The 18,299-nt window shown below is 34.8% G+C and overlaps 3 protein-coding genes across 9 annotated transcripts in view; 2 read left to right on the forward strand and 1 right to left on the reverse strand.

The window, feature by feature from the left end:
* The window catches only part of LOC105224085 (cAMP-specific 3',5'-cyclic phosphodiesterase), a 686,633-nt gene that overhangs the window by 412,763 nt on the left and 255,571 nt on the right, over window positions 1-18,299 (forward strand). The gene's annotated exons all lie outside the window — the stretch shown is intronic.
* LOC125778529 (putative nuclease HARBI1) lies at window positions 2,608-4,222 on the forward strand. The gene is made up of 5 exons (XM_049456827.1): window positions 2,608-2,998; window positions 3,058-3,377; window positions 3,448-3,551; window positions 3,618-3,765; window positions 3,840-4,222. Exons 1-5 carry the CDS (start codon window positions 2,883-2,885, stop codon window positions 4,220-4,222), a joined length of 1,071 nt encoding a protein of 356 aa, XP_049312784.1. The 5' UTR covers window positions 2,608-2,882.
* On the reverse strand, window positions 4,252-5,032 carry LOC125778530 (uncharacterized). Its single transcript, XM_049456841.1, has 2 exons — window positions 4,859-5,032; window positions 4,252-4,767 (listed from the first exon to the last, which is right to left on the reverse strand). The coding sequence occupies exons 1-2, from the start codon at window positions 5,030-5,032 to the stop codon at window positions 4,252-4,254; spliced, it is 690 nt and encodes a 229-aa protein (XP_049312798.1).

Here is an 18,299-nt window from a genome sequence, read left to right on the forward strand (position 1 = left end):
GTTTCGGTGAAAGTTTTACCAATTTGAAAACAAAATTTAATTTTGGCCCTTTGTTCGAAGCTCATTTTCGCACCAATAACACGAACATACTGACACTTAAAACGCAATAACTTCACTTTCACTGGGATAAAGATAGCAGATTCTAACGCACTAGTCGACTTATAGACCAGTGAGCGCTAGAATCAAAAAGTCCTGTTTACTTTGGAACACTACTTGTATATAGAAGTAGTATAAAATAAGATGAATTGGGAACAACTCAACACTTCCTTCTTGATTATCAGACGTTTGCGATATCAAAGCTTAAACAGTTGTGAGTTCACTCTTCTAGATATTTCATTGCACCAGTGGACCTAACCAAAAATCTGTCATCAAATATTTTTGAATTACTCCGATTTGAGTTCGGACATGAGAAAGATGTGTTTATTCCCAGCTCTGTTCTATCCGGTGTTATTTTCTTAACCCTTCGAAAAAAAACTAGAATTCCAAAAAAGAAAAAAGCTTTATTTTCATTACCTTTCATAACCAAGCTTTAATATTTTTCTTGCTTTTTGAACACTACAGAAATAAAATTTCCGCATATTTTAAGGAAATTAATATTTATGAGCCAGAAATAGATATAAAATGAAAGCACTCAATATCAGTAATATATGTACTCAAGCAACAAAAATATTTCGTAGGCATACAAAACGTAGGAAATATGAATAAATTATAGTTAAGCAAAAACAAAATAAAATGAAATTCCATGCCGGTAAAAATATGTGAAATAAAACTCTCAGCAAGCGAATGCTGAAAATCCATTTTATCCCTGGCATAACTACGCCTGAATGTAGGCAAAGTGCAAATGGTAAAAGTTTGGAGAGCCAAAGCAAACAAACTGGAAAGCAAGCGAAAATGCTGAGTGAATTTACGTCCACGTCGACAAAGAGGAAATAAATAAATCACTGCGCGGCTTTTGAATGGCAGCAGCTTCTTCAAAAAAACAATTAATTTTCAAGCGAAGCGAAATGTTAGCCTAGTTTTCGGCGCTTATCGTGAGCCTTAAAGTTAGCTAAGTAAAGTAAGGTTCTCAAAAAATACCTTTCATCAACTTTGAAAATCCTTAATGGAATCATTTACGGAAGAAGAAAGACATTTTTATATTTCAGCCGACTTGTTGGCAAAAGAGTGCCATTAAATTGTAGCAGTCAATTCTATAACGGAACGCAGAAATAACATTAACAAGCGTAATGTGCTCGTTACCTAATACATTGTTAGTGTAAGCCCACGCATACCCCTTATGCTGGCAAGCAGGTGCCACGCCGCAAAAAAAGAACATCGAACTCCCGTCGGCAACATGCGCAACCAACCCTTTGTGCCAACACAAACACGCACGCACGTATGCACACAAGCAAACAAATTTGCCCGCGGTTATGAAAGCGCACAAAGAACAACAACAACAATGGAAACAGAACTTGTACAATGCTTTAAGGAAATCGTACAACAAGTTGGCGAACCTGTTGACAAGCACAAATTGCATCACTTATTTCCCAACAATAACAACAAGTTGCGTGTGCATAGAAAAAGCCGACAGGCTACAAGCCAATACACAAGCGCATATGGAACAAAGAGTTGGAAATCGATAAATTACTGCCTAAGAAAAAGCGAGTGCACAATGAATTGTAACAGGCCGTTCGAGCTTAAAGAAAATCTTAAATTATCTATTAAATCCCAAGCGGGACTTTGTAATATATTTGATTTTCTTTAGAGAACTCAACTTACTAAGCACTAATTTTTAAATGTTTTCTATACTTGGGAGATTTCAACTAATATTTAGGCATTTTATTAAAGGGAACTTCCCACTCTGAGCATTATGAGATAATTCTCATGAGCCGCCCACGCAAAAAGGAGTTCTACGCGAAGAAGTAGCAATGTCATAGGGGGTATGTTAGTTAGGTTAGGTTAGTATGGTAACACTGAAACTCTCAGTATGGCAAAATTAGTAGAGATGGACAAGTGTAGTCAAATAATACTTAGCCAACATAATACCTCCATAAACTGTGAGGAACATTAGTTCTCCACAGTGCAATCTACTTAAGGAGGTAAATTCTTCGGGTCTTTTCTTCTACTCAAATCTGTTGTGATCTCTTAAGGTTAGAGAGATTGTTCCCACTGGGTTTATCCAACCAAGTATCGTAATATTTTTCATCATCGTAGATGCTCCTTTTAATTACATAAGATTAGTAGTACCACCCTAGCTTACTCCTGCCAGAGCGTATTGCGAAAATTAACTGATTCCTGTAATTTGTAGCACTATATAAAAATTGTCGAATTTCATCCCACGTTATGATAAAATACGTCTTTAGTTCGATTGGGCAATCGGGGTTTCCATCTCCCTAGTATTATGCTTTCACTGCCATTCTGCAGGTTGGCTAATTTCAGTATTCTCTTCACCTCTGGGAGTGCTACAAGAGCACGCTTCGGTTTTGAAACCTTCTGCTAGTCCATCTTCGTAGACTTGTCTAGCACTAACGCTGTCGATCAGCTTGTCAAACTCTTCATACTCATGCATTTCGGCCTCTTGCTTTCTTCTTCAACTCGATCGTAACGTTGCGAGGTAGGCAGTCTGGGCCCGAATCGCGGCATTCGTGATCGAGCGAGCTATTGTATCGAAACAAATTTCGTGACGTTTCGAGTAGCCGGATCGCCGCACTCGATACGAAGCGAATCTAAATTAGCTCACTGTAACAGCCCTGGCCTCTTTACAAATGGCATTTACGAAGTGTCAAATTGTGAAATCAAAACAAAAGAAATCAAAACAAAAGAAATCAAAACAAAGAAAGTTGTTAAAGACGTGCTATATTTTTTTTAAAAAAAGTGAAATACTATTGTTTTGATTTGAAGTGATGCATCCAATCATTTTTTTATATTCGTCTTCGGAATCTGAGGAAGAAAACGTGCAGCAAGTCAAAAGGAACCGAATGCGAGACAAAAGCAATCCCTTGGCATTGCCGGAGGCAGCGTAAGGAATTAGAATTGTGTACAAATTAATTTCAATTGCCTACATGTTTATATTTACAGCTTCAGGAAACGGTTCAGACTCTCTAAAAGTGCATTTAAATACGTATTGGCTGAACTCAAATTTGAAGGGCATTTGTCAACCGCAGTGCCACCAATGATTCAACTGGGAGCGACTTTGTCCCTTTTGGCCAGTGGTGGCTACCAGCACTTGGTGGGAAATGACTTTTTAATAGGAATATGTCAAAGCACTATTTGCAAAATAATAAAAAATGTAGTCAGCGAAATGGAAACAAAGTTGTGCCCCCAATTTATTAAATTCGTGCCCGACAATCTTTCGGAATGCACGAAATCGTTTGTTGAAAAATACAAAATTCCTGGAGGTAAGATTAGCGCTTTTATTTTGAGTAAAATGTATACTTAACATATTTAAATATATATTTATGCATTCAGTTATTGGATGTATTGATGGCACGCACTTTGGGCTGCAAAAACCAACAGCAAATGAGCACATGTTCTTCAACAGGAAAGGATACCATAGCCTCAACTCAATGATAGTAGGTTGCATATAAAATGTATGCACATACACATACGTATACTTATAAACTTTAATTTAATTACAGATATGTGACCATGAATACCGCATTTTGGCCATTGACTCAAAGTATGGTGGAGCCGCACACGATTCCTTTGTGTGGAAGCATTCGGCACAACGAAAGTTTTTGGAGGAGCAATTTAACCAAAATAATTTCAAAAATGTTTGGCTTTTAGGTAATATAACTTTTTATTGTATTGTTATGCATATATGTACCTAAATTTAAAATACATTTTTCGTAAATCAATAGGAGATTCGGGTTATCCCTTGGAGCCGTGGTGTTTAACACCATTCAGGAACCCTGAAGAAGGGTCTGCTCAAACTCGGTTCAATGAGGCTCATTCTAAAGCTCGCTGTGTGGTTGAAAGAACCATTGGGATCCTAAAGGGCCGTTGGAAAATTCTGAGCAATGACAAGAGAAGCCGTTACCGACCTGAAAAAATGGCACAATTCGGGAATGTATGTGCAGCGTTGCATAACATTTGCATACATTTCAAAGATGCGTCATATTGCAGACATTATGCAAGTGAAGCTATTAATACAGAAGTGGATATGGGAAACGAAACTAATTTAACCAAAATTGGACACAAAATTCGAAACCATATAATGTTAGCGCTAGAAAATACAATTTGAATAAAATTTATCATTATTTGTATGTATATTTATTTATTTTCTTTTAAGGCTTCTAATTGTATTCGGTTAAGTTGCAGCTCTATTGCTTTGACTTCCATATAAGCTTTGTGAGCTTCCTTTTTCATTTCCATCGACCTCTCCTTCAAAGCTATAAGCTTGTCTAGTTTTGCGCCTATACTCTGCTGGTAGCTTTCAAACGCGATCATGTTTTCTTTAATGAGGGCCAGCTTTTCATCGGCAGCATCCTGTTTGCTCCTCTTCGTAGCGCTGCGACTAGTAGAGGGTTTCGGTGGAACGTCGTCTTCGTCACTGTATAAAAACTCTTCCATAAGCATTTCGACAGGCTCTTTTTCAGGGGTGGAGTTGCCAAAAGTTCTTACTTCTCCCAGGCCTTCTACCGCAACGTCCATGCCGGTAGCCTGAAGCAGTTGCTCCTCTGCTGTTGTTAGGTACTTTTCTTCGTAAGGACCACCACCAGTTCGCTGCTTCGACGCTTTGTTGAAAGACAACTTCTTTTTGACGTTGTGCTTTTGATCAGCAAATACCTAAGTGTATATGTATATAGAAAATAACATTTGTATTAGTAAATTTGTTAAGACACTTATCAAAAGAGGAAATGCATGGAGATCTACATACTTTCCGCCAAGACTTAGCATCCTTCATTGGTGGACCGGCCGCATTAAGCAGGACCGCCAAGGAGTCCCACAATTTATTGGCAGCAGCTTTGCCCTGACCACAATTCGGCAACATATTTTTGGCCAAATCTTGATGCCGAAGCATGTATTCGGCCATTAAATTTGTTTGTCTCATGTTGATTTTATTAACATTTGTCCTAAAAAAATGATTCTATTTATAAAATAGTCAATAACATAAACGTTAACTTACATTTTATTTGATTTTTTCTGAGTAGACTCAAAACGTTTGAAAACTTTTGAATTAACGATTGCAAATTATCAATCGAATGACATTTCGTTAGGTTCGTTTGAATTACAACTCGTTATCGAATGACAGAATGTCAAATTTCGAATGACCGTACTCGATAACGAGTGCCGCAATCCGAAAGCTGGAAATTTCGAACAATTTTACTCGTTCACGAATGCCGCGATTCGGGCCCTGTTTTCTCTCCACTGCGACACGGCACTCCTCATCGTACTGGCTGTTCTTTTGCATTTTCCGAAAGCCAATAGTTTTGTTTGCAGCCGTACGTAAGGAGTTTGAAATGCCGTTCCACCGCTCTCTTATACCGCGTTGTTCGGCTGTCTGTCGGCAGAGGCGGGTGCGTATCTTGGCTGCAACAAAATAGTGATCCGAGTCGATGTTAGGACATCGGAGCATACGCACATCTATAACACTATAGTCGTGTCTTTCGCTTATCACAAGATGGTGGCTTTTCGATCCGGAGATATCTAGGTAGCTTGATGAATTTTCCAATGCTGGAATCAAGTACTACAGATAATCATGTTTTGGGCCCACGAAGTACATCAGTCTCAACCCATTCGGGGAGAGATCATGGATGTTAAATTTACCAACCGTCGCGCGAAAGATACCTCCTTTGTTTACCCTGACGTCAGACCTGCCAAGCACGATTTTGACATCGTGGCGTGGCCAGCTCTAATAGATGCGCTTCAAGCGCTCATAGATGATATCTTTGGTCACATCGTTCTTCTCTTCCGTCGGGACATAGGCGCAGATCGGCGATATGTTGAAAAACTTCGTTCTTATACGGATTGTGGCTGGACGTTCATCTACTGGAGTGAATTCTAGTGCTCAGCGACGGAGTCTCTCTCCCACCACAAATGCTACACCGAATTTTTGTTCCTTTATACGGCTACTGTGGTAAATGCCCCAAAGACCTTTTCATCTTAGTCCTTGTCCCGTCCATTGCACTTTTTGGGGCGGCGGTGATGTCAGGCTTAACTCTTACGAGGAGATTAAGATCACTTTGGCAGTGGAGCTTTCCCAAACGGGTAGTTTTTGGCTACCCAGAGAATACCTGGTTTAATACCGTAAGCAGTGAGCTGCTCAAGCTGTATGTAAAAAAATCGTTTCTAGCAAATCTCAAGTAAAAGGAGCTTAGAGAACTTTCATCAGTTGTGTGAACATCTGCACATGGCTCCATTCTCGCGATTGTTTTTCTTACGTCAACATTTTTTATATTAACTATTTACTTTTTATTTCTTTATTTCAATTTTGAAACTCAAAAGCCAGTTTTGGCTCGCCAGTTTTCTGTAGATTATGATTCCATTTGTTATTTTGCTGCAGATAGTGTGTGTTCCAAGCATCGGAGTCATCTGTAGAGGCCCCCAAAAGAAAAAAATAATTCCGTAGTTTAGCGTAATAGCCGCCACTTTGTACCAAAATGTGAATATAAAAAATCGCCTGAATTACATCAAAAAAATATCTTCAACTTCAACTGGAGTGTTCAAGTTTAGCTCTCAAATTTTAATTATGAAAAAGGGTTAACTGCAGTCTTCCGCTGGCATTTTCTGACTTCCTGAATATATTTTTTTCTTCATTATGAAATTCCATTTAATATAATTTAATATGTAGCTACCGAAAAACTGAAAGTTGCTGCTCTGTTTCACCATTTCATCAATTACATCGTCCCAACAACGGTTTCAATGCCAAGACTTTAAGAACACGAACCGGGTTTGAGGTTATTTATTTACATTGAGTAAAGAGAAAACAATAAAAAGGCACGCGCGATATGGGTTGTGTGACTTAAGCCGGGCAGAAACGATAAGAATTCTAACGGCTTTAGAATTAATGCTTGCGACAGCGTCAACAATACTACTGTTACTTAATGTTATGTCATGCAAAGCACAAGTAAAGAACAAAAGATTCAAAGGTGAAATGAATTTGGCTTTGTAATTGAGGGTGAATATTTAAATACCGTTAGGGGCACAATGATGTTACTGAAGGTAATGCAGGGCAAGAAATGTGGGAGTAAGTCAAATGAAGGTAACGCGTCCCTTTCATTACCTTACTTATATGCGTTTCCCATTTGTTTCTAATTCGTTTGCCTGTTTACTTTTTCTTTGATCTTTCGTCACCCCTATAATGGAAACAGCTGTTCAGAAAGTGGTCGATTGTTCAATTTGCACGAAATTATTCAAATAATTGCAACAAATTTTGGCTTTGTTGTTAATGTAAAATATATGTTATTTTCAATTCCTTATTTTTATTAAAGCAATTTTTTCTTTGTTTTTGTTTTAAATCGATTTTACATCTCGTTGCTATTTTAAGCAATAGAGGCTTGAGAGTTCGCAATTCTCACGAAAGCCTCACATTTATTTGCTCGTTAAATTTCAATTACAAACACTCAAAGTAAATATTTGCTGGGAAATTCGTTGACGCAAATGCGGCTGCCGCAGCTGTGTCATAAAATCGATGTGCAAATATTATATTTATAGGCTTTATCGTGTGAATTCCAAGTGATGCATTTTTTTGTGGTAAAGTTATTTTTAAATTTTATTTTTGTGTATAAAAAAATGTGGATGTGAAGTTCTTATGTTGTAGCTTCCCTTAAATTAAACTTCGGAAAAGTTTCCTATAAATCATTCGCCACTCTGATATTTTTAAAATGCATATAATTTTTTGGAGGCTTGTCAGCGCTGTCCCTTGTGAAGTACATATTTCCTATTACTGATCCGAAAGTGGAAACCTTTGGTAGAAAAAAATTTCATAAGTTCACCATTTTCTACTGAAGTGCAAAACAGCGTGTCATCAAAAAAGTCGAAATTACTTTTCTTTTTCCTTACGATTCACTACATCATATTACATATATCTAGCATAAAGCTTTTTCAGCTTCCGCTGTCACATATAACCAATATGTAACCATTTCATAACCAAAACTCAAATTTTGTTTCAATATGAGTGATCGCTATTATGTCCTTTTTTCTTCGCCTGTAAACATGTGAAAAGTGATTTTATGTTATTTTGCATGTAAGGTGACGATATGAATATGTTTAGTACTCTCAATACTGTCAAGTAAAAACTAATAAACCACCGCCGATCCATATCTGAAATATCTTCTCATAAATATCTCAAGCTGAATATAAAGCAATGGAATGTCAACTGTGTTGTGAAAGTGCAAGTGGCTCCACTTAGGGGAGCAAATCAATCCATCTCTCACGTGAAATTCCATAGTTAATATAGTCTTGTACCTGCGTATGTAAAAAATGTTACCATAACATACGAAAAGTTTAAATTATCGTACTGCTTTCCGAAGAAATGATTAATCAACTTTCAATATTAAAACACAAATACTTCAAAAATTAGCCTTAAAGAGATATTCTTATTCACAGGCCTAAAGATCGATCCAGTTTTGGCAATTGATACAAAAAGCATTTCATATTTTTACTATCCATTTTTACATTCTTACAACATGTTGCCATATGGTATAATAGTTTTGCTTAACTAATAAAGGTTTATAGTTATAAATAATCAAGATGATAAGACGAGTTGAATTCCGTGTTATATGGCATAGGGAATTGCATTAGAAAGTAGAAGGCACCTGTTGGCTAAAAATTTTCAAACTACTTAAAGTTGGATAAATACATAACAGAAATGCCAGACATTCAATTTTACCACCGAGATGTTATGGGGGGCTTTATAGGTGCCGATGTCTAAATTTGGCACCGCATATTTTAGGTAAAATCTTGTATTTCTTGTATTACGAAATTAAGTATATAACAATTTCTTTAAAACTCCTATGTCACAGTGAAAAATTCGGACTACAACCACGACCCCTTCCCTTATAACGCAATTTTAAATACCTTTTTTTCTTTCACTTTCCAGTACAAGAATCAATAAGCAATTACTATGATGAGATAGTACTAAACACGAAGATATTGGAACACAACTTTGCAAAAATAACGCATCTGAAGTATGCTGCCTTATGACTAAAAATTGTTCAAATCCAACAAAAAGTGTTTAAGCCACTAGGTACCAAATATGTTTACTCCAGTATTTATATTGCCTTTTGACGGAAAATATTAGTCAATGTCTCACTATATAATTGAAATTGAAATAAAATCCATTTCTGATAGTAGCATGTCTGTGTGTGAAAATTGGGTTGAATCAGGTTACGGTTGAAAACTTATTAGGGCACATATGACTAACAAACCTTAGGTACCTGAAGGTATTACTCAGGCTTTAATCCTTGCAAGTTGCTAGAGTATCAATTGTTTGGTTATACCCGAACTTAGTCCTTCCTCACTTGTACAGTTATATTTGACATTATCAAGCATTAATTAAAAAAAGCACATTCAGTTATGTTATGTTGAAACGGAGAGGAAAAACAGTTGTAACTTCGTGGCCAAAGCTGCAAAACTAACAACAAAAATATTTTTTTCATAAATTCGCGGTCACTAAAAAATAACAGTCGATTTTTCATTAACTTTTCGACTTTGTTGAATTTTGAAAAAAAAAATATTACAAATGTTCGCCTTCAATTTTTTGTTACTTCTTGTAATAGAAAAAAACCAAAAAAAAAAGAATATTTGTCATATTTTAGATAAATAGGCTTATCCGAACTTCATTTATTATGGCAACTGGAGAGTAGTTCCGAGAAAAATGCGTTTCTTTTTGCAGTCATCCCAGTATATAGTTCAACCCAGTATAGTTGCCGTGACACTAAACCGACTATGATTTCGAAAAGAGTTTGAATTTTGAAAAATTCTTTTAGAGAGATAAGAAATTTATTATTAATTCGTTCATTTTTTAGTACCACATTTGACTACTTTCAAAGCATTATTTTAGAGTTTGACACTTTTTTCACTTCCACATTTATAACCGAGTTGGTGTTGTATTGATAGTATTCCTATCAAATTCGCTTAGTAAGTAAGAAGCCCAAGATTTTTATGTAGTCAAAATAATGAAAACATAAACTCCAAACTTTAGAAAAATTAAAATGAAAAAAAAAACAAGACGCAATTATAATACTAATAAGAACTTGCTGTCAAAAATTACCAAAAAATAATTACAAAAATGTTTGCGTCGAGCGCTCAACACAAATGAATATTAAAGCAAGTTTAAAGATTGTCACACAATTTCAATTCAGCACACCACCCACACCAGAGTCCTCTTGGCACAGCCTTCGCCTCCAAACCTAATTCGTTTTGGAGAAAACAAATAAAAGCATATGACAAAATATTATTATGTTTTTCCCGATTTCTAAACAACAAACACAATTCAGAAACTCTAATCCACACACAGATACAGATAGCATGAGATCCTGCTGAAGTGCCGCACAATAATCTGTGTGCTGAGTGGTCGGCATTAGAACGAAGTGAAAACAAACAACAAATGGAAGTAGAGATAATACCAGAAAACAAATGAGCGTGCGAACGCGTGGTAGGAAGTGCACTCTAAGTTGGGCTAAGCTACAAAAAATTGAGATAACAAAAGAAATGAAGTAGCTATGGCAAAGTGGAAGTAGGAAATAGAGGAAGTAACAATTCCAACACAAACTTTATTCATTATTCGGAGTAAATATGCTTCGTTATTAGCTGGCTAATGACTTTCAGTTAAATACTGTTGTTACAAATTGTAGCTCCTTATCATAAGGACTGCTTCCTGTGCTGCAAAACATGTGATAAAAATTTATTATTTCGTTTGTGTTTATAAGATAATTTTGTCTTACGATACAAAATAATATGTCTCTAAATATATATGTGTATTTAGAGACAAATTATTATGTATAATAACTAATTTGGTGCTAATGAGTGAAGTTGCCTGAACAAGTAAATTTAGGTATCTACAGTAAAAACAGGAACAAACGTTAACTTGGGTTGCGCCGAAGTTATTATACATTTCACAGATAGAAAAGATCAGTTCCATTTATTAATTTGTCTCATTATTTCCATTTTTATAGTTTAGACGATAAATAAAGGGCGATTTTTTAAGAGCTTGATAACTTTTTTTTAAAAAAAAACGCATAAAATTTGCAAAATCTCATCGGTTCTTTATTTGAAACGTTAGATTGGTTCATGACATTTACTTTTTGAAGATAATTTCATTTAAATGTTGACCGCGGCTGCGTCTTAGGTGGTCCATTCGGAAAGTCCAATTTTGGGCAACTTTTTCGAGCATTTCGGCCGGAATAGCCCGAATTTCTTCGGAAATGTTGTCTTCCAAAGCTGGAATAGTTGCTGGCTTATTTCTGTAGACTTTAGACTTGACGTAGCCCCACAAAAAATAGTCTAAAGGCGTTAAATCGCATGATCTTGGTGGCCAACTTACGGGTCCATTTCTTGAGATGAATTGTTGTCCGAAGTTTTCCCTCAAAATGGCCATAGAATCGCGAGCTGTGTGGCATGTAGCGCCATCTTGTTGAAACCACATGTCAACCAAGTTCAGTTCTTCCATTTTTGGCAACAAAAAGTTTGTTAGCATCGAACGATAGCGATCGCCATTCACCGTAACGTTGCGTCCAACAGCATCTTTGAAAAAATACGGTCCAATGATTCCACCAGCGTACAAACCACACCAAACAGTGCATTTTTCGGGATGCATGGGCAGTTCTTGAACGGCTTCTGGTTGCTCTTCACCCCAAATGCGGCAATTTTGCTTATTTACGTAGCCATTCAACCAGAAATGAGCCTCATCGCTGAACAAAATTTGTCGATAAAAAAGAAAAGAACCGAACACTGATTTTGGTAATAAAATTCAATGATTTGCAAGCGTTGCTCGTTAGTAAGTCTATTCATGATGAAATGTCAAAGTATACTGAGCATCTTTCTCTTTGACACCATGTCTGAAATCCCACGTGATCTGTCAAATAATAATGCATGAAAATCCTAACCACAAAAAAATCACCCGTTAGTAAGATTTTCATCTATTTCCCGAGTTGTTTTCCATCTGTATGATATGCTAGCTGTTAGCGTTAGTACGAAATGTATACGATATAGTAAATAGAACAAACTCACACTAAATAATTTCTATTAGACGTGTACATAACTTTTGGCACTCTTAAGATAAACTGTCAGGGCGTATGATTAACATTGAGAGCTGGTACCATATTTTACCATGCGTATGACTAACGATGGCTCACAGCAGATCCTAAAGGGGCGTATGAGTTACGTTTGGTGGTCACACAGTTGATTTCCAAATGGAAATTGAACACTCAAAATGTCAGTCCTCATCTACCATAGTATAATATATTTTTAGACAAAATGATGAATGGTGATATATTTATTATAGCGACTCTTCTACTCTTTTGGGCGTCCACTGCATTCATCGTGGTTGGTGCTCATTTCACCAAATTGGGTATACCAATCCGTGGTTTTCCTGGAACTGTGTCCGGAAACTCGTTACCAAGCCAAGTTTTTGCTTCAACTGTATTTCTTCCCTTCAAAAAATCAATATTTTATCAGCACGCGAAATTCCTCTTTTAACAAAAGTCGCTTCACTCAAAATGATATAATTCACAAAATAATGATACGATACTTCCCAAATAATACACCTGTCATTTGAAGGTTAGGGCTACAAAAAATCATATGAATTTAATTCTAGTATCAGCGTCCCCAGCCTGACAGGGACTTTTCAATTGAGCTGTTAGACTCTTACCTGTGCGAATAAGAAACTTATATTCATTGCAAGATTATTCCAGAGCTTTATGGCAGTACTCATATTCGATTCTACTTGGGTGTAGTTATAAAGTTGGATATTCTAAAGAGAAACCCCAGGCCGAATGAGTAATTATTGTTCTTACTAAAGAATGTGCCAGAACATATGCGTAATTTATGAATGATCCAAAAAGTCCGGTAGTATGAGAAACACTGAGGGCTCAATAGGTTATCTAAGATACAGTATAGAATATTTATGAAAGGGTGTGTGAGATATTTGAAGGACAGTACCCATTTTTTTCTTATGTACTACAGTGATGGACATGAATTTTGCACACACCTTAAAAAATATAACAGAAGAAGAATCCAGCTGCTAGTTGGCACTTCCACAACTTCAATTTCGTTATTTTTAACTTTTTTTCATCGTACATAAAATAAATGAAAATTTTATCAATATTACTGATTTAAATATCATATTTTTCTCATTTTTATATATTTATAGGCACATTTTATTTTTGAGTAAATTTCCTAAAATTATAGATCACAAATTTAATAGAAAAATTTAAGCAGGAAATTTCCACAATTTAGTAAAAATATTCATTGAAATGAAATTTGTTCACATGTATGTATGTATTTTGCAAATTTTCCAAAAAAAACTGATATTTATACCATAAATATTAAATAAGAAATATTTTTTAGTAAGTAGTCACAATTTCATAGCCTACTGCTAGGCGCACTGTCAATATTACAGCAACTAAGGCTTCCAACAAATAATTTTTTCCTCTGCAGCAATGAATATTTTACGACAAGTTTAAAGTTCTTGCGACTAACTGAGCAAAAAGAAATTAAGTAAGTAAACTCAACACTCAAATTTTTCTACAAGAATTAGTTCAGAAATTCTACAATTTCCAACAATTTAGCAAAAACATAATTGTGTTGAAATGTTTCGATATTTTGTTTGCAAGTTGTACTTGAAAATACCAATATTTCATTATAAAGATATTTAAAACAAATTTAGACTAGCAGCCACAATATTTTTGCCTACCATTAGGCGCACTGCCGCTTATAGCAAGTAATGTATAGATTTTCAAATAAAATTTTATTGTTTTTTTTTATTTTCAGCAATATATAAACGTTGAGATTAAACTTTCTGTTTAAAAGCTGTTGCTCAATGTTTAATTTTATTTAAAAGACGTATTAGAAAAATTTTAAAGAGTAGAATTGAGTAGGTATTTTCATTGAAATGAATAAACAAGTGCTTGATATTCAGTTGAAAACTAACTACATAAATACATATGTTATATACATAAGTTATACTTACATTGCCTACAACTAGGCGCACTGCCTTTTTCACCTGTTTACCAAAAAAAGTCGACAAAAACTAATATAAAGAAAAGAAAAAAAAGCAATATGTATTATTTTTTTAATATTTAATTATTTCCATTTTTAAATTTTATATTTTCATTAATTTACAACTTAACTTAAAAGCTAAAAATATAATTATCATATTTATGCATAGTTTGTTATTTACTTAAATGAAGTGATTATGATATCCACTACCATAAAATGTAACTATATTTTGCTATAAACCTAAATCCACAAGTTATTATTAGAAAAAGGTGGCAACAAATTCAAGGTAGCACTCAAGTGCACCGACCGCACTGGAGCAAACTCTGGCTACACTTGGGAGTTGACGAACCAACAAATTTGCTGACACATTTAGTTAGTACAGAGTTTTCTGCCAGCATTCACAAACACACTTTTCAAAATTTGTTTTGCCTTGTCTGACTGAGCTCCAGTAGCGTAGCGGAGTGCCCAGATTATCATTAAAAATTCAGCAGGGTCATTTACTGTAAATGGTTTCATAAATTTTTTAATGTATTGCGTTGCTCATATGTTATACATATATACATCTAAATATACATATCTACAAAAATATGTAATATGGCAGAACCACTTGAATAACTTTTTGATTGTTGATTTTTTTCCTTTTTAAATAAATGTAATTATTTTTGAGTGTGTATTTTCTGTATAGTATACATTTAGGGGTGCATCGTTAGTTCTATTTGATGCTCGTTATGCTGTTTGCTTTTTAGTAAATTTTCGTTACTTCACTTTATATAAATTTTTGTTGTTTATTTGACGTATTATATTTATTCTGAATTTTGTATTGGTTAACCTATGTCTACAGCTGCGAATGATGCCAGAGGCAGCTCAACAAAATGTGTACATTCACAGTTACATAGTTAGTTCTAGAATGTATGAAAAACGAAGTGTCGTAAATATTGAAACTAGTGGCATACAAAATTGAAATAAAAAATATACATTACTATTTGTTAAAGACAAATTCAAATAGGTGGCAACTATTTTTAGAAACATATTAAAAATATAACTTTCTTTAATTTTTTTACTTTGATTTACAAATGCTGATATTAATTTAGGTTTTTGTAATTTCAAACAGGTGGCAACCTTTCTAAAATATCCCATCCCTTTGTTCCTTAAAACTATTTCTTGAATGAAAATTTCCTGGAAGTTTCGTAAACATTCTAGCGGCAAATATAGAATTTATTTGCTGAAATAAATTCAAATAGGTGGCAACTCTTCTTAGAACCATATTCAAAACATATCTATTTTTAATCCTTTTATTTTATTATAGAAATGCTGACGCTAATTTAATTTATTCATATTTTAAACCGGTGGCAACCCTTAAAAAATACATCACTATGCTTCCTAAAACCATTTCTTGAATGTAAATTTATTGTAAGTGTCGTACACATTGAAATTATCAAGCGACAAATATAAAAAAATATAGAATTTACTTCAGTATTTGTTAAAATAAATTCAATGAGGTGGCAACTCTTATTCAAACATATTAAAAAAATAATTTTTTTCATCTTTCAACTTTGATATACGAATTCTGACGATAATTTAATTTTTTCAAATTTAAGACAGGTGGCAACTCTTTAAGAAATTTTCCATCAAAATTTATCTATGATTCTTAAAAAAATTATGCTACTACTTCGTTCTTTCCGAAAATAATACAATCTTTTCCAAAAGACAGGATTTAAAAAGTAAATAATATCGAAAAATCAGAAGGAATGTTTAACCATCCATGATTTTTTTTTTCAACATACTTTTTTATAGTTTATAAAGTTTTCTTAACTTTTTCTTCTTCTTTAATGGCGTAGACATCGCTTACAAGCCGAGTTAACAACAGCCCGCCAGTCGTTTCTTCTTTTCGCAACGTGGCGCCAAGTAGAGATTCCAAGCGAAGCCAAGTCCTTCTCCACCTGGTCTTTCCACGTTAATCTAAATATTTTGGAATCTGATTTCTAATAGAACTATATTAATCAGTACTTTCATTGGTCAGTTTGTAGCAAATCTTAGTAAAAAAAATGTAAGGTAACACTTGGCTAGCTACTTGGGTCCTATTGACCATTTTTGCATAAAATGCGACTATTTTCAGGGTCAATAGAGGTTCAATAGCTTTACTCACAAGTATTTCTTGACAAATTTTAATCAGAGTCTTCTTTGACATAAAGGGCTATACAAAAAGGACCAATGTTTCTAGGGCGACTCGTTATACCTACTTGATCTCTTCAATCTTATATTCATGGACGCTATGATATTATTATAATTTTAATTGTGTTAGAATTATATTTTCATAACCTTGAAAAATATGTAAAAAAATTAAAGAAATATACACTTCAAATTAGTGCCAATTCTTCTAGGTTTTCTTAATATCTGACCACTGAGACCTCCACCTGGTTACATAACAACCCAATAGAGACGACATCTGCTCTGTCACCGCGTTACATTGACAGAGAAATATCTCACTTGGCCTTACATGCAAGCTCAATTAAGACCTGCTCGCAATTGACGCACTTACTAAAGAAATATATTGCACTACATTGTTGTATCTCGTTGTTTGCCACGTCAGCAAATGCAGCGCTGTGGAATTATTTCCGCCTCTTTGTCTCTTTTCACAATTATACACGCTCTCTTTCTAGCTTTCTGGCATTGTACAATTCACTGCGTGCTGCGCTTCTACTGCGTGCCTGACGCAAGTTCTCAACTGATTGCACTGAAGCTGTTCTTTTTGTTTCATTGCCATTTTGTTGCCACACCGGTTGTGTATGGCAGGAAGCTGCATTGCTGTTACGTGTTGCACGTGAAACCAAGCCAATGAATTTTGGTCGGAAATTGTCCAATGATTACACAAAGTTTTCTTATAGTTGCAAATACTTTTAAAATGTAAAAAAAAAAGTTGCTAGAACGTTGGTTGTGATTGGTCGTGCACTTGGTAGATTGTGTTCAAGTCTATTTGAGTAACAGTCTGTTAACGCTATGAGGCTGAATGACTCTCAGGATATCATTTGTGGTTATATATTTGAATTTATATTTGGTTTTTCGTGTTCACATATCATCTGTGTATTTTATGTAGTGTCTTTTAGTGATTTGTGGCGACTGTTCTGTGTAAAAATGTGGCCGTATGTTTGCAATATAACCGCTTATCTGGTTGTAATATTTTATTTTAAAATTTTGAATACGTGACGCTTCAGTTTAGACTACAATGATTTCATATAATCTTCTTAAGGTGAATAAAAAGTAATAAAGGGATTATGTGCCATGAATTGAGCACCAAAAACAACCAAGCTTTCCTTCTTGCCAGCAAAAACTTTTTATCAACCTACTAAGAGAGGTCTGAAATTATCTTAAATAAATTAGAGTTGCTTAAAAAGAATATTTTCCATTATCGTGATATAAACAGAAGAGAGAAGAGAGTGTATGCTGGATAGCAAATAATTCTGATAACAATACAACTATCAAACGTCGACAATCATTGTAAATTCTCATAGAAATATATATTTTAGTTCCGTTTCAGGGTTTGTGCGATTCTCAGTAGAGATTTTAATACAAATTAAAAAGAATTTAGGAAATAACATAAATATTAAAAATATGTTTGATGGAAGACCCTTCACCCAGAAGGAAATTCTGGATTGGCAACTAATCTATTGCATTCCATTCATTGCATTTTTTCCTCGCAAACCATAATAGTTTTACTTTAAAGGGCGAACCATTTCAAGGTTCCATACTTTTTTTAAGAAAAAAACAGAGAAAGTTAAAACTTAATGAGGACAGTTTATTATCATTCAAAAGAACATTCCTTGACATTTATTTTTTGAAGATATGCGGTACATTTCAGATGGTCCATCCCTTGCACTCAATTTTCGATAGCTCGTTTGAGCATTTCGACTGGTAACTGTCGACTGACGCACGTGATGTTATGCTCCAAGGCCTGAGTCGAAGGGGGATTGTCGGCATAGACTTTACACTTTACATATCCCAATAGAAAAAAGCCAAACGGTGTGATATCACACGATCTTAATGGCCAATCGACCGGCCCAAAACGTGTAGCTATCTGCTCACAAATCCATTGATTGATGCGATATATCAAATTTCGCCGAGATCACAACCTTCAATGTAAGGTATGAAACAGTAGTTAT

The sequence above is a fragment of the Bactrocera dorsalis genome, chromosome 4, assembly GCF_023373825.1.
Source record: "Bactrocera dorsalis isolate Fly_Bdor chromosome 4, ASM2337382v1, whole genome shotgun sequence".
Classification (NCBI taxonomy): domain Eukaryota; kingdom Metazoa; phylum Arthropoda; class Insecta; order Diptera; family Tephritidae; genus Bactrocera; species Bactrocera dorsalis.

Bases quoted from the DNA above. Each gene is read 5' to 3' on its own strand.
- LOC125778529 (XM_049456827.1), top strand. From the start codon at position 2,883: ATGCATCCAATCATTTTTTTATATTCGTCTTCGGAATCTGAGGAAGAA. The intron at 2,999-3,057 runs GTAAGGAATTAG...TTATATTTACAG, and splicing joins TTGGCATTGCCGGAGGCAGC to CTTCAGGAAACGGTTCAGAC. The intron at 3,378-3,447 runs GTAAGATTAGCG...TTATGCATTCAG, and splicing joins AAAATACAAAATTCCTGGAG to TTATTGGATGTATTGATGGC.
- LOC125778530 (XM_049456841.1), bottom strand. From the start codon at position 5,032: ATGAGACAAACAAATTTAATGGCCGAATACATGCTTCGGCATCAAGAT. The intron at 4,768-4,858 runs GTATGTAGATCT...ATATACACTTAG, and splicing joins ATGCTAAGTCTTGGCGGAAA to GTATTTGCTGATCAAAAGCA.